General features: G+C 49.9%; 7 protein-coding genes across 7 annotated transcripts; 4 read left to right on the top strand and 3 right to left on the bottom strand.

Moving 5' to 3' along the window:
- Positions 1-2,325: 2,325 nt before the first annotated feature.
- On the top strand, positions 2,326-3,054 carry SNU13 (RNA binding protein snu13; the record flags this gene model as incomplete). Its single annotated transcript, XM_049255681.1, has 4 exons — positions 2,326-2,347; positions 2,520-2,615; positions 2,722-2,856; positions 2,927-3,054. The coding sequence occupies 4 exons, from the start codon at positions 2,326-2,328 to the stop codon at positions 3,052-3,054; spliced, it is 381 nt and encodes a 126-aa protein (XP_049105375.1).
- A 1,198-nt stretch (positions 3,055-4,252) lies between these two features.
- On the bottom strand, positions 4,253-7,900 carry LOZ57_006665 (uncharacterized protein; the record flags this gene model as incomplete). The annotated part of the gene is made up of 1 exon (XM_049255680.1): positions 4,253-7,900. One exon carries the CDS (start codon positions 7,898-7,900, stop codon positions 4,253-4,255), a length of 3,648 nt encoding a protein of 1,215 aa, XP_049105374.1.
- A 1,021-nt stretch (positions 7,901-8,921) lies between these two features.
- PRSS37 (putative inactive serine protease 37) lies at positions 8,922-9,701 on the bottom strand (the record flags this gene model as incomplete). Its single annotated transcript, XM_049255679.1, has 4 exons — positions 8,922-8,996; positions 9,067-9,259; positions 9,333-9,472; positions 9,573-9,701. The coding sequence occupies 4 exons, from the start codon at positions 9,699-9,701 to the stop codon at positions 8,922-8,924; spliced, it is 537 nt and encodes a 178-aa protein (XP_049105373.1).
- A 2,731-nt stretch (positions 9,702-12,432) lies between these two features.
- LOZ57_006663 (uncharacterized protein) lies at positions 12,433-16,415 on the top strand (the record flags this gene model as incomplete). The annotated part of the gene is made up of 13 exons (XM_049255678.1): positions 12,433-12,809; positions 12,861-13,692; positions 13,752-13,772; positions 13,828-13,912; positions 13,963-14,047; positions 14,105-14,224; positions 14,282-14,439; positions 14,491-14,534; positions 14,806-15,004; positions 15,054-15,820; positions 15,875-16,051; positions 16,119-16,273; positions 16,334-16,415. The coding sequence occupies 13 exons, from the start codon at positions 12,433-12,435 to the stop codon at positions 16,413-16,415; spliced, it is 3,102 nt and encodes a 1,033-aa protein (XP_049105372.1).
- Positions 16,416-16,773: 358 nt separating this feature from the next.
- MCM6 (MCM DNA helicase complex subunit mcm6) lies at positions 16,774-19,811 on the bottom strand (the record flags this gene model as incomplete). The annotated part of the gene is made up of 4 exons (XM_049255677.1): positions 16,774-16,896; positions 16,961-17,965; positions 18,022-18,157; positions 18,208-19,811. The coding sequence occupies 4 exons, from the start codon at positions 19,809-19,811 to the stop codon at positions 16,774-16,776; spliced, it is 2,868 nt and encodes a 955-aa protein (XP_049105371.1).
- A 752-nt stretch (positions 19,812-20,563) lies between these two features.
- Positions 20,564-22,200, top strand: ERG8 (phosphomevalonate kinase; the record flags this gene model as incomplete). The annotated part of the gene is made up of 2 exons (XM_049255676.1): positions 20,564-20,946; positions 21,108-22,200. 2 exons carry the CDS (start codon positions 20,564-20,566, stop codon positions 22,198-22,200), a joined length of 1,476 nt encoding a protein of 491 aa, XP_049105370.1.
- A 549-nt stretch (positions 22,201-22,749) lies between these two features.
- On the top strand, positions 22,750-23,701 carry LOZ57_006660 (uncharacterized protein; the record flags this gene model as incomplete). Its single annotated transcript, XM_049255675.1, has 3 exons — positions 22,750-23,341; positions 23,413-23,496; positions 23,547-23,701. The coding sequence occupies 3 exons, from the start codon at positions 22,750-22,752 to the stop codon at positions 23,699-23,701; spliced, it is 831 nt and encodes a 276-aa protein (XP_049105369.1).
- Between the last annotated feature and the right edge of the window lie 643 nt (positions 23,702-24,344).

The following is a 24,344-nucleotide window of genomic DNA, read 5'->3' as shown; positions in this document are numbered from 1 at the left end:
CCCCCCCCCCCCCCCCCCCCCCCCCCCCCCCCCCCCACCCCCCCCCCCCCCCCCCCCCGCCCCCCCCCCCCCCCCCCCCCCCCCCCCCCCCCCCCCCCCCCCCCCCCCCCCCCCCCCCCCCCCCCCCCCCCCCCGCCCCCCGCCCGCCGATACCGACCTCGCAGGATCCCCCGCGCCCGCCCACCACCCCTTGGAGGGGGGCAGAACTTACTGCCGATCCAGGCCACACGCGACCACCGCCGCACAGCACAGCACTCGTCGCGCTGCCCGACCGACGGCCCATCGCGTCCTTTTCTTGGCTGTCTCTCCCGAGGATATGCCGTCGCACCACCACCACCACCACCACCACCACCCACAAACCCGCGCCGCCGTGTCGCCAGCCGCGGACACCCTTCCTCATCATCACCGTCTTCTTCATCGTCCTGTCCTCACGCCTCTTCCTCCTACTCCTCTTCTTCTTCCTCTCCTCACGCTCTCCCCAAGCATCTACCCACGCGCGAGCGCGCACACACCCGCCCACCCGCCCACCTCAAAGTCTGATCGTCCTTCCGCGGCCAAACAGGTAAAGCGGTCGGATAAAAGAAGAAAAAAAGTCTAAAAATTAAAAATAAAAATAAACCGCAACGGCGCGCCGCACACCCCTGGTCACTACTACTACTAGCTACGGACTACATACGGAGCACTCCCAACCGCACTTACATAACTACTACACCGACCGCCGACACCCGCCGTCCGTCGCTGGGGCCTCGGAATCTCCTCCTCCTCCTCCTCCTCCCCTCATGATACCAAACATAAACCAAGCAGCCCGCGGCGTCGCGCCGCCCTTGGATCTCACCGATCTGCACTGGGCAACGCAATGCTGTGGGCGGGGAGGGAAGGGAGGGGGGGGGGCAACGCGGGACACAAGTGAATCCTCATGAATAAGTGTGATCCATCCTGCTGGCCTCCCTCGCCCTCTTATCTCTCTCTCTCTCTCGCTCGCTCTCCGTCTCGCCGTCCACGGTCTGTCTTCCCCTGGCCGTCTGGGACGAGCTAGACTAGCTCTTTTCTTTTCTTTTTGGTTCCAAGAGACGGGTGTATACTTTTGTCCGCCCTCCCCTTGACCAAACCGGTTGACAGCCCATACCACACCCGCCTGCCCGCGCGTTGGCTCGCCCACCTGAGACATGGTGGTGCGCAGGAGGCAGGCAGGGAAAGCAGGAATACTCCGAAGACCGGGGGGGGCATTATTGTCTTTAGCTCGGCCGTTGGGAACTGGCAGGGCCGAAGGTAAATAATAATAGTGAAAAAGAAAAAAAAAAAAGGAAGACGGACGACGACGAGCCCCGACCGCCCGACGACCCCGAGCGAGCGAAGGGGCCGCCGCTGGAATAATGAAATATGGCCTGACTTGACGGCGCAGCACGGAACCATCCCTTGGGTCGTGTTCTGGCTTGTCCGTCCTTGGGGCTGTCGAGCTGATCGGCCAACGGGCGGCGGGCGGACGGGGCTCGTCACACCAGCCTAGAACTTATCGGCTGCCCAGCGTGCGATCTGCTTCTCTTGTCATTATTATTGCCTGATATTCGTCTGGTTCCCCGACCCGATCATCGGCCGCGACGACGACGACTAACGCCGGGGCTCCGGTGGGCATCGCCGTGAGCTAACCAACTATATTACGTAGTCCTCTCTGCCCCGAAGCCAAACCACAAATCAAATATTATTATTATTACCATTCTTAAGACCCGAACCCACCCTGCCGGCGGGGCGCTCGCAGCTCATCCTCATTTCTCCTGCGGCTGATCGTGTACTCCGTAGTAGTTTTTTTTTTTTTAAGTTCGCGTTGGGGCTGGTTAGTCGCCGATATTGCGGGCGGGATCATCGCGCCCTGCCGCCTGCCGCGGTGTTCTAGGTAACTAGATAGGGCGCCCGCCGGTCTCGGTCGTCGCCGTAGTCGTAGTCGTCGTATTGCGCAATTAACAGTCCTACTACTTACGTGTGCGCCGTGCAATTCCGGCTCCTCCTCCTCCCCTTCCTGCATGCGGCGCCGTGTCGCTCGCGCGCTCGCCCGTCTCTCAAACCTGCTCATCCGCGTGCTCGGCGATGACGACACGCTGATGTAAGCAGCCACTAGCGCAGCGTGTGCCCTACGCTCGCCGTAGCCCGCGACCTCCCCACGTGACCGGGCCGCTGTGCGAAATTTCGAAAACGCCGAAAACTCGCTCTTCGCAACCGCCGCTTTGTATTATTCCTTTGCTCGTTGCTTCGATCGCCCCGCCCCAAAGTCTTGCTCTAGGCCACCGCTCTGCTCATTGCGACGCATCCCGACCCGGACCGTCTTCAACCATGGCGAATGAACAATCAGCAGGTACGCGGCCTCACACCTCTCTTCCGACCGAGCCCTTTTTTCTTCTTCTTCTTTCTTTCTTCCCACAACTATGCCCGTCTATGACCAAGCCCTGCGGAACATAAATTTTTAAAAAAAAACAAAAAAGGGACTCGTGAAAAAGACTAACATTCCATCCTCTCGGGACTTCTAGCTTGGCCTATTGCCGATGAGTCGCTCTCCACCGAACTGCTGGACCTTGTCCAGCAGGCCTCGCACTACCGCCAGCTGAAGAAAGGCGCCAACGAAGGTAACATCACACACGCACACACACATACCACACCTGACCTCCCTCCCCCCTCGTTCGTCCTTGGACTATCAACCCGCTAACGCGTACCCGCCTTCTGACCCAACAGCTACCAAGACCCTCAACCGCGGCACGTCCGAGCTCATCGTGCTGGCCGCCGACACCACGCCGCTAGCCATCCTACTGCATCTGCCGTTGCTCTGCGAGGACAAGAACACGCCTTACGTCTACGTCCCCAGCAAAGGTACGTAGTTTCTTCTTGACCTACAACAGCTGCCTCTAATTATATCTGTCTTTTTTTTTTTTTTTTATAGTGGCCTTGGGACGCGCGTGCGGCGTCAGCCGCGCCGTCATCGCCGCCAGCATCACGACCAACGAGGCCAGCGACCTGACTGCGCAGATCCGCAATATCAAGCAGAAGGTTGAGAGGCTGATGATTTGATTTGATTCCGAGAGCCGTGTTACGGCGAGGAATTGTGTAGGGTTGTGTTGTTTGTTAGGCTTTGATTGATTAATAATGGTTTCCCCGCAAGAAACGTTCTGCTGGGGAGACAGCAACAAAGGGAGTTTTTTGCTTCTTTTTCTTTGAAAAAAAAAACTGCAATGATGCTGAGAATCGATAACTCGTCGGCGTTAATAAAGGGGGAACTGACTCTTTTAACTCAAAATGGATGGGGTTCTGGGATAAGACTCTCTATGTGGAATACAAACAAAATCAAATCTAGCGAGTATCTTTGTTAAATTTGATATCACTCGAAAAAAGACCCTGACCTTTGTCACACATATCTCCGTCAACGGTTACTCACACCGTTGGCGGCCTTCTCACCACCATTGTCTCCCTTGTCTACTACCGGAAGCTACTAATACTATACTTTGGAAAATAACAAGATAAGCAAAAAGTGTTATGTATTGTTCAAGCCCTTTATGAATATGCAAGTACCTTGCTATGGTAAGTATGTGAATCGAAATATGTCCTCATCAAAGCCCCTATGTCACGCAAAGGTCAAAGCCCTCCTCGGGCCAGCGGCAAATATGTATGTGTATGTGTATGTGTGCGCGTAGCTCAAGAAAGGGAAAAAAAAATGCTCAAACATGTACAAGTTGCAGACCCGAAAAGAGAAAAACAAAACGAGAGATGGATCGCAAAAAACACAAAGCACGCTGGGACCCAGTGGGATGCGGATTGCAAAATAGCAACCATGTGTTCAAAGACAAAAAGATGGGGGGCGCTGCTTTGTTCAAGGTGGTAAGAACGATGCAAGATGGTGTATACCTTGCTCTGGGTAATATGCAGAGATGATGCAGAGGCGAGCTCTAGATCGAAAAAAAGATTAAGCATTTGCATTAGAATTTGTTAAAATGGGGGCGTTGCTGCCCGGGGTGTGGGTAGTGGAGGAAGAAGAGGAAAAAATGGTTCCCGCCATAGGCCAAAACGACATTGGGGTATCAGGTCGCACCGTAAGAAGAAAAAGGTTGGAAAAAAGAGAGAGCAAGGAATCGGGAAATTGATCGCTCGCTATGGGATCGGTCCATGCTAAAAGTCATGTTTCAAGCTGTCCATGAGAGATGTAAAAAAGAAAAATGGATATTTGAGGGTATCAATTATGTTTAGGGGTGGGTATATGTGCGGTGGTTAGTTATTAACAGATTTCTTCGATCTCCATCAGCCATTTACGGATCCCTTCTCGCAGGGTATTATCCGCAACGATGCCGATACCTTTCCTAGAAGGCCGGCCACCGGGGCTCTTGATGTCCGAGCCATCAATCTTGGCCATCGAATCTTCGCGCCGACGTTCTGCCGCGACGCTTCGAACCACCTCTTCGAGTGCGCCAAGCACCATCCGCCGACACTCGTTTCGCGGCACTTCGAAGGATGGGTGGTCAGCCGTGCCGCTGAAGGTCATGGTGGTCATGCTGTCCACAGGCTGGCGATCGCCAAGCTGGCTGGGTCCGGGTCTTCCCCTGCGACCACGGCTGGGAGATGCGTTTCGGGAGTGATTGACGGAGGGCGGCCCGGACCGCGCGAGTACGCGCTCAACGGCGTCAACAAGGGTGCCATCAAGGTCCATGACGGGTTCTTCGATGAACTCTTCTTCGACGAAGCGGAATTCAACAGCGGTTGATGAGGTCAAATTGAAAGTTGAAAGGGAGGCCTTACGCTCGCCTAGGGGCAGCATGGCTGCGGAAGATAGTCCCATATGAGGCCTGGCGCTGGCGATTTTTCGGCGTAAGCGGAGTCGTTTGACGGTAGAAGAGGTGGTGTCTGCGATTAGTGTCGAACAGACCTCTACCCACTGCTCAGACGAGCCAGAGGCATCGATTGGAGCTAGAGTGGCCATAATGTGGTTGGGTGTTGGCTCAGCGGACATAGAGCGTCTAATATCGGCTTCTAGGCTGGGATATGGCCGGACTGCTTGAAGTACAAAATCCTCATGGTACCGTTTAAGCCATCCTGCAACGTTGGAGTTGAGCTTCTCGTGGTCTTTTTGTCCATTTGAAAAAAGGCTATCATTCACAGGTGGAGGTCCAATATCAAGACTGGTTATTGAGTCGCGAAATTTGCGCGGAGAATGTATGGCTGAATCGTTGGAGGACGATAAGGATAGAAAGCCTGGCAGAGGTAACTCAACATCCACAACACCATCGTTGGCCTCAACAAAAAGTTTCACTGGAGATGCTGGCGATGATTCCTCGGTGTCTTGCGGCTGAACATTTCCTTCTGACGCATCGTTGGCTGCATCGGAGCCAGATACATTAGCTGGGATGTCGCTATCATTCAGCTGACCACCTTTTCGGATGCTGTCAAATTCTCCACTTGATTTTCCAAACACCGAAACGGGAGATTCACGATTAGAGAAAGATGGCGATGAAGGGTTCATTGCCTGCCGAGAGGAGAGGTTATCGGCTTTATCAGTCAATGATGTTTCCCGCGAAGTCCAGAAACCGGATAGTAAACTTCCCCACTTGCTACCAGCTGGATAATCGCTACCCGCAGAACCCGGATTGCTTTCGTTTCGTCGAAGAGTTTGCATGAGGTTTGCGGACGCTGCACTGACGCTACTTGCCTGGGCACCTGGAGGAACTCTAGCCTGGGAAGGCCGTTGAGAAGCAAAATGGGGTATAGGCGTAGCTGTTCCAGGTAGGGCGGGGGCGGCAATCGCGGTGCTACTCTTGCGAACGCGCATGCCGTTGGAAGGGATCGGAAGGCTGGCGGTTTTGACAGATCGAGCATCGGAGTCTTGGCGCCCTTGCTGAGCGGGAGCAGTCATGAACTCAAAGTCGTCAGGGATGACATTCATGGTCTCGTTAGAGGAAACACTCGCAGATCTCTTGAAGCTAGAGTTCTCGTCAACGAAATTACGTGTTCGAGCACGCCTATTAAGCGATCGACGAAGGGATTCTCGCCGAAAGAATTGAGGATTCGGTGGGCTCTGCGACATTTGACGTAAGGAGGTAGATGTGCTGGGGCGGAAGGGGGATGTCAAGGTATCCGAACGTTGCTGGGACGGCAGAAATGTAGCGAGCACAAAGATCAACCGCCTCGCTGTCATCTTACAGGGTGATATTATAACCGTCCTATTAGGAATACTCAGTTCGATATCTTGCTGAACCCTTTGCTGTAAGATATGTCGACGTTTATGCCATTCTGGGCCCAGTGAGCCAAGCCAATCGGTGTGGTTCCCGAGAAAAGCCGTAATCAAGACCAAAAAGAAGAAGTTGTGTTCCCTCTCGCAAAGAAATTTGGAAATCCAGCGAGCTTCATCTCTCCAGACACCCCAGCGACTCTGTCCTGTTATGACGCGAGGTATTTTCAGTCCCAACGCGACTCTATGTATGGCGTGCAATGTTTCCTTCTGGAGAATCGTGTTGGGAGCGAGACAGTTGAGGGGCAAGTAAATGATTGTTTGATTTGTCCGCTGCATGCTCGGTGGTTGTTTGACAGGTTTGGGTTGTTGAACAGCATACAAATCAACTTCCTTCAGCAGCGAAACAATTTCTTTACTTGCCACCTTTTCTAGGTGAGATAGAGTGCGCGTTATGATATCCCAGTAGTCAACAAGCGTGTCGATCCTTTCGTCCAAGTTGGAAGTAGAAGACAGATGTGTAGCATTATCGTTAAAAGCCGCGTTCATCCGTCGGTCCGAATCCAAAGACGTTGACATTATGACAGGAGGTCTGAGCATGTCTGGACCACATGGACTGTACTGGTAGGATTGTTGACCGTGAGTTCGGGCTGTTACTGGCAACTGTATAGCAATGGCAACCGCATACATAGGTGTTTTCTTTTCCTTGATTTTCTTTTTCTTAGCAGTAGGCTGAACGGTATCAGTACCAAAGAAGAGCTTTGCGAAGGGTGAGGGCTGCTGCTCGGAAACATCGGTAGGCGCGGTTTGGTGTTCGGGCAGATTAACGCTAAACATTCGAGTGACCAGGACAGTTATTTTCGCAGGAAGCGGCCGTTGCTGTACGGTGTTGTACGTTATGTTTCGAGGCTTCGACTGAGCACTAAATGTTTCAGCTCGTCGGTGGTGAGAGTGGCATGCACGGGCATTTCGACTCCCAACCTCATAGGGTAGCTCTCCATCATTTGGAACAATGTGCATCTTGGTGGATGATCCACGATAGCTGAAAGCACTGCTGCCGAAAATACAATTAAGCAGACCAGAGTCGCTGGTGTCACCGGATATACGGCCGTGGGGGTGATCGCTGTCTCTAATTGTGGCGGAGAATGTTGATCGTCGGTTTCGCGCGCGTAGGAAAGCGCTCATATTAGGGGTATCGCGCACTTTGGAATCTATAAGAGGTGAAACTGGATTGAGCTCGGGAGCCATCGAGATTGAGCTTTGTACGCCATCTCTTCGTAGCGCTTGGGACGAGCTTATTGCTCTTGAGTGTCTCGCGCGAGGTAATTCCACTAAATGTGATGCTGAGGCAGAGCGTGAAGGCTTTTCGGTGCCCGAAAAGTTCTTAGTGTCGAGAAGTATGCATGGCTCGTCACGATCGCCCATCGCATTTTGAGCGATAATTATTCGAAAATCCTTCACCTGTTCAAGTCCTACACCATCATTATCATCAAAACTGCTCGTACCGGTTGTATTTGAAGGTGCGGTGCTTGTCTGTAGAGGGTAGGTGTGAGGTTGGGTACGATGCAGAATGTTGAGGTCAGGGAACAGGAGGCCAGAGGTGTGTTCTTCTTCTGTCACAGATTCCAGTTGCGCAGGGGTACGGGGAGAGTTGGGATTAGCGTTAAAGGCTGAAGCTGCTGTATTCAAGAGCCTTCCCAACATCCTGAAAGCTTGGTCGGTCAACAGTAGAAGCTGTGAGGGGAGAATAACAATGCGCGATGCAGAGAAGGAAGGTTTGTGAGTTCATGTAAATGAAGAAAACCCATTGTCCGTGCAAATCAAATAACGTCACTGTTGAGATGCCCTTGCGAGTGAGTTTCTATCTAATGAGTAGATATGCATGTTATCATCCTGGTCATATCCAAGCACAAAGCCATTGTGACGGGTCATCAAGCAGGTAAAACAAGGAGTTAAAGTATGGGGTAGAAAGAGTGGAGATGGTACAACATGAGGATACACACAGCGACCACAAGCCACACCAACCCGAACACCCAGGGGACACTCGAATTGGAGAGGCGGCGTGGAGGAGGGGAGAAAACGAAGGTCGCTGTTGGCGGTGATTGCCAGCCAAAAAGCGGTGAGGCAAGCGAAATGCGAAATGCGAGCCTCATTGTTAGGTAAGCGGCGTGCACGGATCAGCCTGGCTAGCGTGCCGGGCCACTGGACCTCGGCCGGCACACACGTGATGTGCACGACAGCCCAGGCCGGAATCCCAGATCTTCTCACTGCCATCGGGATACCGATTTTCCGAGCTGTCACAAAACACCGCTTCATGCAGTTAGAATATGGAGTGCCAATATCCAATCAATATACTCATTTTATGGAGAGGTACGGGGTAGTTTCAACATCTTGTGCCGTGCTGTACCCCAGACCACGTGACGGATCGTCCGTCGAAACAGAAATTGTGGTCTGACGTATCTTGACAGACCAAGCGGTCGACGGGAACGAGCCATCGTTTGACCATACGGTCCTGCGTGACGGGTTCTGTCACTGACTGGAAATGTTGGTTCTGTGAGTTGGGTCTAATCTAAGTTTATCTTCATCGTGTCGATATTATACCTCTGGGCCCCCCACCATAGATCAGGTTCCAGAACAACATGTCGCTTTATATTTCAAAATCGGAGATGTTGAATCCCACTAATTTCTATTCTATATTTACATAGTCGATAACTTAAAGAGGTGACTACCAGATCAATTCACTCATGTCTCCACCTTCTTCCCCTTCACATTCATTTTGATCTGTTCTCCCGGATCCATTCTGAATAAGTACCAATATTAACAAATATGCCGCCTGTATTCTCCCCACATTTCCCAAGATTACCACGTACAACACCTATCACAACGCGCGATCCATGACGAAATTCTGGGCTTCCACTGTCTCCTTTGCAGGTGGATGATCTTTCGGAGTCCATACAAAAGTATGTTCGAGGAATTTCTGGTTGTGTCAGGCAATCTTCTTCGTTGACAGTGAGTTGGGCAAACCACAGTCTGGTAGGTCTTTTTTTGCTTTCAACCACACCCCTATTGACTGATTGTTAGTTCCATGAAGAGTGATACTCAGAGCTGATAGATGAGTATGAATATGGATACATACCAGCCTGCAACCAAACCAACTTCACCAATTTCGGGAGTGGATCCTTGAGCTGGTAACTCGGCATGATCAATATCATGCCCGTCTTGTTTGCCTTTTGGAAAGGATTGTTCCAGATGCAAAACTGCCAAATCAACTCTTTCCTGAGGATGGGGACAACCTTAGCAATTCCAGACTTAAGCCCAGCAAAAGAAAACTACAATACAGTCAGAATATGCCTCATGTTCAATAGTGAACACTTACTAAAGCTGCAACATGGGCTATGTCTGGGATTAGACCTCCAGTGACGCAGTGCTTTGCTGTGACAACAGTCTTATCATCTATCAGAACTCCTCCACAGACATGGGCGGTGCCCCTAGCCAAGGAAACCATGGAAGGAAATTGACCCCCCTCAGCCTCCCATCCATTAGCAATTCGAGGAAAGTTGCTGTGTTCTGTTGTTGGTGCTGATAGAACTGGAGCGACCAGGAAAACAAGAACTGGGAGTAATCTGATCATGATGTTTAAACTGTACTCAGTACAAAAGATGAATGATGCTCTGTCACCATTGCTAGATCTGAAGGGATATTGCAGCTTTTATATCTTTAGTTTCAAAGCGGTAGTCTTTGTGGATATTTCTCAGTCGACTATCGGACAAAGATCACAAATTTGATGCCATGCAGTTGCATCCTTCTCTATACTAATAATAAGACTGAGAAACACAAGCCCTTATTTCCACAAGATTAAGAAAACAAGCAAGGAACATTCAGCTTTCAATGAGCAAGTGGGTGCATAATGCTCAGCCAAGTGAATTGAATTATGATTTAGAAGAATCCTATTATTCCGAGTCTCTTTTGCAGGATCTTGAACTACTGAAATCATCAACGTACTTCACATATCCAACGTCCGGGGAGCCTCATCCATGCAAGACACTCAATCACACCGCATTTCGATCATCAATCAAACACTTACAGGCAGATGTGTTGCTGTGCAGAGGGGGTAGCAATCTAGGTAAAGCGACATCTTGATGGCCCTGGTGTATTTAACTATATCCACGGGGAGGGATAGTGGTTCTGTTCAGAACTGAGTGGAAAGGGTAGAAACTTTCTATCGGCAATACTCCACAAAAGGAGTTTCCATGTGGCGAGGGGATTGAGTTTTCTCGCTCAAGGGTCTAGACCACTTGCGGGTGAAATCCACTACGCACCTCAATGCCCTCAATGTCCGGGACGCGAGTATCGTATGTTATAGTATTGGAGGCAATTGGACACCTGGCAGAATGTCTATTGTACCCTGCCCATCTGTGTCGTTCTCGGCCCAGATCCTCTGGGAATGATGGATTGACCCAGATACGCACGTCCAATTGGCGACAGTTGGGTGGCCTGCGCCGACGAAGATGAGCCTTGTGCTGGCTGCTCAAGTACTTTCTCGATGTAGTACTCTGTACCATCTTGCCCATTTCAATGAAAGGCATCCCAATTGCAGACAGACCATATTGCGGGCCACCCTATAGTAACCCAATCATGGCATTTTTTCTGGTGTTGCCACCTGTATTAGCCACTGTTTACACAATATGTTCAAACCTAGCATGCTGTAGTCGAGCACCACTTAGCGTCCTGTACTCCATACTCCGTACGGAGAGACGGTCCGGGCCGATCTCTTGGCGCCAAGGACCTGGCATCGTGGCTTCCGAGTCAGTTACGGAGTACTCCGTACTTTGAAAATGTTAAGCGTCCATCCATGCAACAGGTCTGACTCTGCCTTCCATTATTTAACGTTTGCATCTCATCATTGAAGGATTATATACACTTGTTCTAATTAGAAGAGTATCAATACGTTCAGGACAACTTACGGAGACAGATGCTGTCAGACAGCATTCCAACCAAGTGTGAACGATAGGCTCAGACCTTCCACTGAATGCAGGTGTGGAAGAAGTTACTCATAGGGGTCAAGCACAAACCACTATAACTACCTGCTTACTACCTTATGCTGACTATGTACCTTGGGCCTAGCCCATTTCCTCCACCTCCAAGAGAGGGGGTTAGGAGGCAAGCAACCTCCATACACCCAAATTCGACTACAACTCAACCGCGCGCACCTTGGGATATTGATCACTATCAAAGCTCAACTAGTTATCCGGGACCTTTCACGCTCTAGCCAACACCCGGCCGCAGAAGTTCTATTACAATGATAGCGCGTGGAATGAAAAAGTATATTACCACCCGCAGAATGCTACTGACTTCCTGAATAGCGACACCGACGGAGAAGTTTTTCCAGGCTGTTTGATAAGGTTTGGATCTTTTCCTGCAATGTTGTATATTTCCATACTCTCATTCAAAAGTACGGCTATCTGTGAGCAAGAGAAAATTTCGCTTGTTAAAGTGGCCAACAAGCAATGCTGCAATACATTCACTGAACCACCTTCCCCCCGCTCCCCCGGGGAAAAAAGCTTAACCTGAAGTACGATTACTACCAGCTTCATATACCTGGATGATATGTCATTTAGTGCGCTGTTTCTACAGCACTCACACTCTTCTTCTTTACCTTACCAAGGCGCCTATTGCACAGCGCACTGCATTCTTTCTACCTCTCATTTCCCAATTGATTTCGATAACCATATTTTTTCAAGTAGTCTTAAAGTGAAGCCGTAATCACCTTGCCGCCGAAGATTACATTTTCTCTTTCGCTTCATTTCTCACGATCATACTAGCTGAAACCCAACCTCTTCAATTGTCAATCCTCATTTTACACTGTGTGAGGGAAAAGGGAAACTTATTATTATCTTATAGCACCCTCCGGCTTTTTTTTTTGTCGCAATCCCTGCTCACTTTCCACTCACTCTGAGAAGTACCAAACTAGCCCACTGGCTGCCTTACACTGAGATCTATACATCCTCATTTCACTCGCAGTGCAGCACGATTTTTTATTACTTCCTCAATATCTAACCCCTACCTAGTTTTCATCGCCTATAAATACCCTCATTCAAAGGTGACATCTGAAGCAGCCATCTTTGTATCTTAACACTCCGTATTGTGGTTTGGCCGGTACTATACTTGTGCTTTCTTCGCCTTTCTTTCAAGAATCTGCAACCAGCCCCAATTACCGGGCTTCTATTTTGTTAGCAATGTTGAACTATGAACCACTTCCGGACTTGGGAGACACCAAGCCCACTGACATGGATAATTCTTTGCTTTCGGACTGGGATTTTATGTCACATTGTGAAGAGATGGCTCTGACCGAAGCACTCGCAAATCCTGAAACAAGTCAAGAAACTGGTCCACCAGGAATCAATTCCACTGAAAATGGGGTGCTCTATGACAGTGTGCAAGAAACTATTGCGCAAGCCCGCGAGAGACTTCAAGAAAGAATGGGTGCTGTTGCTCCCCATCAAACCGCCGATTCTAGCAGCATAGGTCAAGCAGTTGGCATAAATGAGGATGCTGACCGCTCTTTGGACTTTGATACCGAATTCTCTCCGGGCCCTCCCGAGACCGGCGAAATGTATGTATACCGCGAACCTTCTAGGGCTATGGGCATCTGAACGTTTTTTAGGTTCGAACAATTCAGATCAGATTTCGAGGCAAAGGCGAACCCTACTTTGGAGGAGGAGATTTTGTTTCAGAAGGCGCAAAATAAGGAGTCCCGGCGGCTCAATCGGCAGAGGAACCAGACGGATAGCCAGGAAGAGAAGCCCGCATATACCGAACCAGCTTTCGCTGATTTGAATTCACTCCCTGTGCTGGGTTCAATGGAAGATCAATACCAGCTGTTCTGCTCTGACGACGATCGCAAAAATTCCACTCCGGGTCAGACTGATGATAATATCCCCCAAAATATAACTAGGAACCGAAAAGCCGCAGGTAGAAAGCCAAACCCTCAAAATAAAATCGCCTCCAAAGACAAACGGCGCTACGCAGCTTCTGGGTTTGATGCATTTCAAGAGAGTCATAACAAGAAGGTAAGATACTACGAATTCGCTTTGCCTAGTGTCACTAATCATTCGAGGAAACCAAAGGGTAAGGGCGCTGTCCGGAAGCGCGTCGCTAGACCCTCCAAAGGCAATCAAAAGATATCAAATAAGGTGAAGCAGCAGAGGAGGCGCCAAGCTATGAATATGAATTTTGAGAGCCTTTTCTCTGCAAATGTGATCCAAAGCGCAAAAGCAAATATATCCAAACAGGAAATCCCAAAGTTTTCTGCGAAGGCCAAAGATAAAGCTCTGAAGGAGCTTATTGCAAATGTTCCCCATGCGGACCCTGCAGTCATCAGAACAGATAGGCAAGAAATCATGTCTGCCATTGTTAAATTTACCAAACGACCTAAGGCAGATGGAAAAGGTAGCTGGTTGCATCCAGACATGAAGACCAGTCTATTTCATTACCAGGTAACGCCGCCCCCTATAACTACAAAAATTGGAATATTGAAAATCTAATTAGCTAAAAGTTGATAGGTGTTGGTTTTATGGTATTTAGCTCTTTTCCAATAATATAAATTATATCGACTGCTGATTTAAGAAAAGCGCGACCGTGAAAATTCCTCTGTTGCGCCGTTTGGTGGTTTTCTCTGTGACGAAATGGGATTTGGCAAGACAATACAGGCTATTGGTATGATGTTTTTAGCATATATATATATCTCTCTCACTAACAATATGAAGCAACCATGGTGGATGGCCAACCAAGCCCAGAAGATGCCTCAAAGATCACATTAATTGTCGTTCCACCCCATCTAGTCGATCATTGGTGGGTTTTAAGAGTTAAAGCCAATGTTGCTGATCTAACTACATGTACGGAGTATAGGATGTCCCAATTAAAAGAACACTGTAAACCTCATGTCTTAGGGGCCATTCTTCGTCACCACGCAGCAGAAAAGATTTCCGAAGATGTTTTCACTTATTGTCTGGGTGGCACTGGTGTTATGTATGCTTAATCTCAAGGTAATTTTCTTTGACTAAGTTACTAGGCTAACCATCACAGACTCACTACCTATACCGAAGTGCGCAAATCATACCCAGAATTTGAAATATCCCCAGAAATAGTCAAGGACAGTGAAAAGCAAACTGCATGGAGGAACCAATTTTACAACAACTGTGGAATTATCCATCGAATCAATTTTCACAGAATTATCCTAGACGGTGAGAGTCGGTCATATTAGCATTTACCTAATTCTTATTTCCACTCTTCAGAAGCCCACGAGATCAAGAATCATTTGTCTAAAACCAGCATGGCGGTACGCATGTTGTCTGGACAGCGCCGCTGGGTTATTACCGGAACACCAATTCATAAGTGAGTTTTCTGAATGATGACGACGTTAAACACCGTCGAGTTTAAATCGTTGATCAAAATGCATATACTGTAGTAATCCCTTGGAATTTTTCCCCTACTTTGAATTCCTTCGGATCCCGCAGACTGGCAACTTCCACCGATTTTGCAGAAATTACTATCCGGTAAAATCTCTCTCTATCCCGAACCTTTGAATTTACCTGATCATACTCTTTCAGGACGGCACAGCAAATCATGGAAGACTTGCTAGTCTCTTGCGAGCGTATATGTTGCGCCGGACACATGAAGAAACCCTTTTTGGCCTCCCAATTTTGAAACTTCCAGACGTGGATGAGTGCACTATTACAATACAGTTCAGTAAAATAGAAAGGCTTATATACGAGGAAATCGCAAGGTTTCTCGTCAACCAATACATGTGTGAGTGTAAATGAAATTTTCCAATACTAATTTTTGCTGACAATATCAGGCATGGATGAGGAGAGTGGAAAATATACGGGAAAATGGGTGCTACTTCAAAAGCTTCGCATGTATACAAGTCACTTGCTTCTAGCCCACAGCATGCTGAAAGACATTCTGACTGATACAATGATGGAGAACTTGCGTTTATCTGTTGGATCTGATGCTACGGCAACCGATGTTGAGATTTTTAACCTCCTCAATTGGATTACAAAGGCCAAGGCTCTTCCCTCTGTCGACGAGGCAATGGAGGCGAAATTTATAGCATCATCTCTACCCCGCTGCACTGCAGAGATAGTCCAAACCTTCGGAGACTTTTTGAATTCTTCAAGCTCAGACTCTGGCTTGCATATGTGTAAGAAATGCAAATCTTCTCCGTATATGGCGTACATTATGCCCTGCATGCACATTTATTGCAAGGCCTGCTTCCCGCTTTTACCGAAATATGAATACGCAGCACATTGTGTGTGCGGCGAAAGAGCCCAGGACGTTGCTTTCTGCCCTGCCATTCCCAGCCTCTACAAGGTCTTTGATCGCAAGAAAACGGCATATTTGAGCCATATTGGACCCTCGCTGGTGCCCACTATTCCTGTTGACAACTGGGTAACTGCTGCCGGCCATCTGATGCCCAGTGCCAAACTCACTGCAATACATTCCTGCGTAGCTGCATGGATTAATGGCTCTCCGGACACGAAAATTGTGATATTCACCCAATTTCTAGGTATGGTTACTATTCTTTCGGAGATGTGTTTCAAAGAAGGGTGGGGGTTTGCAACGGTACTGTCAATCCAAATCTATTAATAATGTCAGGCTCATCTAATGAACTGTCAGATCACTGGAAGCACCCCGGCTTCTGAAAGGCATCGAGACATTGAAGATTTTCGGAATGACCCCTCTGTTCGTGTTGTAATCTCATCACTCAAAGCAGGAGGGACAGGCTTAAGCCTTACAATGGCGCATAAATGTATTCTTGTTGATTTATGGTGGAATGAAGCCATTGAACAACAGGTAATTACATCCATATCATGCACTCACATGCATGAACTCGGCGACTGACAACATATGGTTTTTAAAGGCGTTTTGTCGCCTTTTCAGATACGGCCAGAAAAAAGATGTGGAGATAGTCAGAATTACGGTCGAGAACAGCATCGATGACCGTATTCAACTCATCCAGAAATTTAAGACGACTAATATTGAAAAAACAATGGGTGCAGATGTCCTTGCATTTAGGTGAGCTTCACAGTTCAATAGCTTATTTTGAAGCCCTTCTGCTGACTTCTTGACTTGAAGGGATACACTCGAAGATATTTTGAAGATTTTTGGAGTCTCTCCGGATACAGATTCCAAAGACAGTTTTGTCTGTATTCCATAAAATAACTACTAGCACTTAAGCCTCCTCTGCGTGGTGTATCTCTTTTATCTTTTTTACCGAATAGGTCAATGACAAAAAATGGAATAGAGCCACAATAAAAGGCATGGTATCATGAACTTCGAATTTATATCATGATGCTGGTCAGGGCTGGCATGACTGCTCTAGTATTTCTGTAAATGAGAATTATATTGTAGACAAACACCACGCTCCGACGCCCATTTAAACCCCCTCTTCTTACACCATCTACATCTCAGAGTGAAAGATAAAAAACAGAGAACGGCTCTAACGCCAGTAGAGAAAGACGTAGCCGTTTAGTTCGCCAATTTTTGGAAAAAGGAAGTTAAACAAAATTGAGACACTACATTTCTTCAACGGCACAATTTGGGTGTAAGACGTAAACCACCCGCTGCAGAGAGGTACTTTGGGTATCATCACTCGCATCAACAAGACCTTCTCCCCGGATGGGCATAAGGATATTATCCTAAGATAAATATGTCAGCTAAACAGACAGAATAGGTAGATTGGCAACGAATATTCATACGAACCTTTACTATCCGTTTGAGAACCTTGGTCACTAGCAACCTTTCATGCTCAATATCTTCTTCACTATTGAGTTCAGACTCAATCTGTTCTAAGTACCAAACTTTCAAATCCTCTTCCTCCACCCCGTTGCCAGAGTTCGCTTCGTCATCGTTGACCCGTCGAACTAAGATATTAAGAATCTTCATATACTTCTCATACGTAATCTTTGTCTTCTGGGGCTGTCCATTTTGAGCAGCGCCGTTGGCATTAGCGGCATCATTTTCGCCAGTACCCATTGCAGTATCTCCTTCATTGTCACGTTGTTCTTCATCGACACCATTCATTTCGTGGTCCACGTTTCCGCCCGTCGCTTCATCATCAACTTCAACATCATCCTTCTCGACAGTAACAATACTCTGCCGGAGAAGGTTATACGCCTCTAGTACAAAACTAGGAACCACTTCTTCGACGCAATTCGCTTTGGCAACAGCTTCTGACAGACGAATCAAACTCTCTAGCTGACGAACAGTGATTCGGTAGCTACTTCGTCCGATGCCACCTTGGGCATCATCACTGCGAAGCTCTTTATATTTTTCCACCACTAATTCCTTAGCTTCAGGGGTGAAGACAGGTCTGAATGTTCGTGCAAATCTAATATAACTCTGCAACAATTCTGTGGGAATTTCCGGCTCCACGGCTTCGTCTCGGTTCATATGCACGTTGACAATGTGATCCGCTAAATTTCTATCCACAGCTTCGTTGGGATCGTCACGAATAACAAAGAAAAGATCGAATCTGCTCATAATAGGGGCACTGAAGTTGAGATTGGCTCGAAGGGTAGCTTTTGGATTATATCTCCCACCCACAGGGTTGGCAGCAGCGAGGATACTCGCACGGGCGTTGAGCGTAGTGTGAATGCCTGCTTTTGCTATGGAAATCGTCTGCTGTTCCATAGCTTCGTGAATGGCGACCTGGTCACTGATGTCCATCTTGTCAAATTCATCGATAGCACAAATACCTCCACCATTCTGATAGAATACCCTTAGTTAAATAGAACAACATAATAACTGGGAATTTGACGTACTGCAAGCATCAAAGCACCGGCTTCAATCGTGAATTCGCCCGTTTCCGGGTCCTTCACCACTGAAGCAGTCAAACCCGCAGCAGAAGACGCTTTACCACTAGTGTATACCGCGCGAGGGTGGAGAGAGCAAATGTACCTGAACTAAGGTAAGTCATATAGTTTGCCAAAGGTTTATTCCTAACTCACTTTAGAAACTGGCTTTTGCTTGTCGAAGGGTCGCCTACAATACAAACATTTATATCACCGCGGAGTTGCATTCCTTCTGCAACCGTTTTCTTTGTCACACCACCCACCAATTGCAGGAGGAGTCCTTTCTTAATCGACTGGTGGCCGTAGATCATAGGCGCAATAGAATCTACCAGTTTAGCAAAAATATGTTCCGTATGCACGAGCATCCTTAGATCTTCAACTTCTTTAGGTGTAAGAGTCTGGAGGAGACGCTCTTGAGCCATATCTTCAATTTCTTCAGGGAGCTCCACCTGGTTCAAAGAGGCGAGGATGTTCCGAGAATCACCAGTAAGGTTCTGACTTGTGGATTGACCAGGAGTCGTCAAATCCGGTGTTACCATACACGCCAGAAATGCTAGGCGATACGTGAGATCACGGACCCCCAAAGACTTGAGGCCAGTCACTCCACCTCCCATGTCGCCACCCCTTGAATTGCCATAGTCTCTCGACGCTTCCGGACGCACTCCAGGAAGTCCTAGCTGGGTGACGTCTGGAATGACGATCAGTGTGCCTGTGAAAATACACCGCTCGCCGGCCTTTGCACGGTCCACCATTTCTCCACGCAGAATCACATCCATGGTACGTGGCATACTGCCCGTGGGGATTTCGTGAGAGGATTCTTGTAGCTTAACCTTCTGCCAGTCAACGAACGTGCTTCGGCGAATATCTAGGCGCCAGCCAATACGGTTGCCACATGTGGGGTTCGGGCACAGCGCTGGTTCAGTATATTTGAAGCTTTGTTCGATATCAGGACATAGCATATTGCAGCTTTCACAATTGAATGTTCCCATTGCAAGTTCCGGACGGACTTCTGATGTCCTTGTGACAGTTCCAGATATTGAAAGTAATTTTCCAATCTGCAGTGTGCGTAGCTGGCGCAGTCTGGAGACGAGGGGAAGATTGTAAAATGCCAAAGAAAACACTTTGTCTGTTTGCTGGTATCGCGTCTTTTCGGAAAGAGGGTCTGGTTCCGTACTGTCTACGGCCATTGCTGATGTGCTGGCTTGGGACGAATGGCTTGCAAGTTGCCGATGTTCTCTGAAGTATTGTGGTTCGTATTTCGCAATCAAATTATGCAAGGATTTGGTTAGGTACGGTTGGAAACGATAATACTGATTCGCAATAGCATCCGCTAGAACTTGGTTGGAGGTCAAGTGCGTGAAATCAACATAGAGTGTTGACAACTGTAGCTTCGCCATTCCGTGTATCTGGGAAACGTAGTACTTGTCGCTCAGCATCTCGGAAGACGGAGGAGCGCCGAAGGTCGTAGGATCCTCCATGTGTGTCTCCAGTAGCTCCTCAAATGCTTGTTGCACCTTTTCTCCAGCAACGTCACGGAAGGTCGGCGGGCCTCTACCATACATTGGATGGCGGGGTCGCCGGGGCATCGACTCCGGGATTTGGTCATCCGCAAATTCAGGTGCTTCGCTCATTTGCCCATTGCTTTCGGAAGGGATGTTGGGCCGCGAGCTTGGGGGAGGGAGATCGGACTGCGGCATTCCTCGTCTGGCTGCCCCTGGGCCGGGAGGGCCGCTGAGGATGGTATCTAGCAGACTCGACATGAGGTCTCTGAAAGAAGAAAACACAGTAAAGAAGATCAAACGATAGAATGAACGGCTGAAAGATCGAAAGGCACCCCCACTGTTAAGCCTACTTCAGAACATAAAACTTCAGGTGATCGAGGAAGACGCGACGCGACCCGCCGGATCATCAAAGCCCCGCCACCGACGCGTAAAGTGGATTTCGGAGCGGGTAAACATTTACTCCGGGCAACGGCTAGCCCCACAAGCGGTGCTATATCGGGGGGACGATGGCAGATCGGTACCGTGCGGGTCGATTAATAATGATTGCGAAAAGAATCGAGATTCTGACGGGTCTCAAGAATCAACAACTAAATTTAGCCCTCGCTTGGAAAATGGGAATACATCCTCAGCATGTCTCTCACAAAAACACAGCTTCCTGGGCGTTGACTACCGGCGTATCTGAACGTTGGGATCCTTCCCTGAGACCCGCATACTACCGTTTGTTTGGACAGGCAGATCTCGGGGACGTCCACGCCTCCGACGGCCATCTTGGTATTCTCCTACAGACGTGAGTGTCCGAAGCCCTGCTCCGATTTTGATTTTTGCGAATGTACCTACATGCTTGCAATGTCGACCGACCCAGCTGTTTCGAGAACCGCCTTTCTAAGCAACATCTGCTCTTACCCCTCCAGTTCCACTTTTTCACCCCAACCCGCTCTTTCGCCGGATTTTCTCTCAGCCAGATTAATAACCAGCGTTAGACTATAGTTGAAGCGTCCTATCGTGATACGATGCCGCATCAACCGCCCGTCGAAACGGCGGTTTCGGCGCCTGGCAAAGTGCTTCTGACTGGAGGCTATCTGGTTCTCGACCGGAAATACAATGGCACGGTATTGGCTCTCGACGCACGAATCCATGTTATTGTACAACAATTGCCTATGGGACGGTCGAGCAGGGGCGCAAGGTTCAACGCAGGTACGTCGGAGAATGCGGTTGGGAATGCCTCTGCAGACGGGGACACTACTATGGGTGGAAACGCCAAAGCCCCAGTGGAGGAGGAACCAGAAGAAGTTGTGATTGTGAAGTCACCTCAGTTTCTAGATGCCGTGTGGGAATACCGGATTCAGAGAGTAGGTGATGGCGGAGGAGTCTTAGTTCAGCAGATGAACGCTGGGTAAGCAACGCCTTTACCCCTCACCTTAGATACTAGCTGTCATTTGGTAGTTGAGGGAGAGAGAGAGAGAGAGAGAGAGAGCTGTCTCTTTTTGCCGCCAACATTCCTTGCCTGGCCCAGGGCTTTTGTGATTTTTTAGGTGGCAGTGCTGACATGACCAGACCACGAAATATCTTCGTGGAAACAGCACTAAACTACACGCTCACATACATCAGCTATATCGCGGCATCCAAGAACTTTGGATCTCTCGCGATTACAATTCTCGCAGACAACGACTACTATTCCGAAACCGTGGCATCTTCTACACCGTATAGAGGGAGCCACTTTTCGAAATTTGGAGTGAAGTTGCAAGACGCCCACAAAACCGGTCTCGGATCGTCTGCTGCCCTTGTTACTGCTTTGGTATCCGCGGTTGTCATCCATCGCACTGTGCAACCCGAGGAACTGGCGTCTGTGCGGGATAAATTACACAACCTCGCTCAGGCAGCTCATTGCGCAGCGCAAGGCAAGGTCGGCTCTGGATTTGATGTTGCTGCGGCGGTGTACGGATCCTGTCTCTACCGGCGTTTCTCGCCCTCTATTCTGGGCGGGCTGGGGGAAGCCGGGTCGGCGCAGTTTGAAGGCCGGCTGTTTGCGGTGGTGGAGGACCTGAACACGGAGACGCCGTGGGATACGGAATGCGTGGACTTTGGGTTCCGGCTGCCGCGGGGGCTGCAGATGGTGCTCTGCGACGTGGACTGCGGGTCACGGACGCCGGGAATGGTGCAGAAGGTGCTGGAGTGGCGGGCGCAGAACCCCGAGGAGGCGGAGATGCTGTGGAATGGGCTGCAGCGCAACAACGAGAAGCTGCGGCAGGAGCTCAAGCGGTTGGCGCAGGCTCGCGGGATGCTGGTGAACTACGACGAGCTGCGCAGCCTGATCGCACGCACGCGCATGTGGATCAAGACGCTGACGAACAAGTGCGGCGTGCCCATCGAGCCGGAGGTGCAGACGGAGCTGCTGAACGCGCTGTCGCAGGTGGACGGGGTGGTGGGCGGCGTGGTGCCGGGCGCGGGCGGGTACGACGCGATCGCGCTGCTGGTGAAGGACGACCCGCTGGTGATAGACGCAGTACAGGAGCTGGTGGACGGCTGGACGAGCGCGGTGGACGACGACTTTGGCGGGCACATCGGGCGCGTGCGGCTGCTGGGCGTGGGCTGCGGCTTCGAGGGCCTGAAGAACGAGCTGCCGATGCGCTACAGCGGCTGGATCTGAGGCGGCGGCGGCGGCGGCGGGCGACGTGCTCTATCATCATCACGTAGCTACATACAGACTACTCCGTACAAATACATACCTCCAGACATAGGTGCAAGCGAGCGTTAGTGCGTAGGCTGGTCTGGCTGGAAACGGCGTCCGAATAAGAACCGAAGCGTGGCGACGAAGGATTGCTGGGCGGCGGCGAGAGTGCGGCGGTCCGGCTGGCGGGCCATGGAGGAAGCCAGTGTTGACTACGCCGTAACTCAGTTAATAATAACAGCATAAGACAGACCGCAGAGAGCGCGGCCAGGCCAGCAGTGGAGCAGCGCGGTCTCGTCTCGTCGCCGGCTGGCCGAGTGTTGTCTCGTCATCGCCATCACCGCCGCCCTCACGTCTTCTCTCTCCAGGCATCGCCAGCCAGCATGCCTGCGCTCTAGGCACTCTCCCTCGCCACGCTGCCCGTCAAACCCTTTGCCTGCCTGACTAACGAACTCTCGCCCTAACTCACTCACTAACTCTGCGGGCTGTGAATCAAACCTTGTGAAACCCGCCTAGGAACTTGGAACGATGGCATCAAACACCACCGCTGCGCCTGGCGCTGGCCGAGATTCCAACTGCTCAACCTCCCAGCCAGGCACCGCCACTCCAGAACCCGCCGTCACGCCCGCCCACGGAGCCCAGCATCGTGTCATTGCTGCTGCTGCTGCTGCTGATCCGGCCCATGCGCCCGCCGACGACGCTTCTCGCCCTTCACATCTCCCCTTACCTGTCGCCGCCGCCGTCGACAACCCGGCCATGCCGTCGCCCATCACCACCACCCTCATCGAACCCGTCTCGGACACCAGCCCGCTGCCAGCAATCCGCGTCGACAACGCGACCGGCGCTGCTGCTGCTGCTACCGTCGCGCCTACGACGGAGCCGAAACCGCTGAGTCCTGCCATAGGCCCGTCGTCAGACCTCCCCAACCCGTCCTCAAAGGAGTCTGACGCCGCCGCCGGCTCGTTGGTCATCACGCTGCTCCTGACCACCGGCGCCAGACACCCCTTCAAGATCGATGGCAAGTACCTGCGCAAGCGCAGCGTCAATGTGCCCGACCATGACCCCTTTGCGATGAGTGTATATACTCTGAAGGAGCTGATATGGAGGGAATGGAGATCAGGTATTCAGCCATCTGATACTGAGCAGTGTCCCTCTGGATTACATTCGACTAATAGTTATCTGTCGGCTTAGAATGGGAACCCCGACCATCGTCACCAAGTTCAATTCGCCTAATATCCTTTGGCAAGCTTCTCGACGACAAGGCCCCGCTATCAGGTTCGTGACTCTTTCACTCTGTATCAATTACGTTCTAATTGTCTGGATAGATGCTAAATTCAACCGTGATGCCCCCAATGTTGTGCACATGACCGTGAAGCCGCAGGACGTCATTGACGAAGAGGACGCCAAAGCATCCAAAGGCCAATACCCCCGTGGCGAAGAGAATGAACGAAGCCCTGGATGCCGCTGCATCATTTTGTAAGATTTCAATATGTCGTTGTACGTCACCAAATACCCCTCCTATGACGCATGCCCTCCCCCACCGCCTACCGAATTATGTATCCCACCGATCCCAATACCTTGGGCACCTTCCGGACCACTTGCGCGTTTTCTACGACATATCATACGCCACAACACCATAGACCCTCTGTTTCTGCAAATCTCATCCAAAAATCTACTAGAAACTACCGCCCCCTCCTTCCGCTTGCCACCCCTTGTTCATATTCCCCCCATTTCCTCTAGCGCACTGAGAGATCTCTCTGAACCCCCCAGTTGCTGATAATGATTTATGTACAGACGAAACGCTCATCATTATTCCCATGTACCTTCGGGTCTACTGGCGTTGTTTGGTTTGGAGCTTGGCTGCATTCGCTCTTCTCTTCAAAGGACCTTCTTGTTTCTACGCTCTGTGCTGGCCACGCTGGACAGAGCGCGTTATCTACAATTGCCATACATGCGGCCTCAAACTTTCCCTGTTCCAGCATTTTCCTTCAATGAAGCTTTTCTCCTTGTCGTTTCTACACAAAGCATATCCGGATACATTACATTGTGCCTACTATCCATTCCTTCATTTCTGCGGTTCTGCGATTTTGTGGTTTTCTTTTTTCTTACTTTTTTCTTCTCTT

The sequence above is a fragment of the Ophidiomyces ophidiicola genome (assembly GCF_022830035.1).
Source record: "Ophidiomyces ophidiicola strain CBS 122913 chromosome Unknown scaffold_49, whole genome shotgun sequence".
In the NCBI taxonomy this organism is placed as follows: domain Eukaryota; kingdom Fungi; phylum Ascomycota; class Eurotiomycetes; order Onygenales; family Onygenaceae; genus Ophidiomyces; species Ophidiomyces ophidiicola.
Note: the sequence above shows the minus strand (reverse complement) of the source record. Positions and strands in the feature narration are given on the sequence as shown.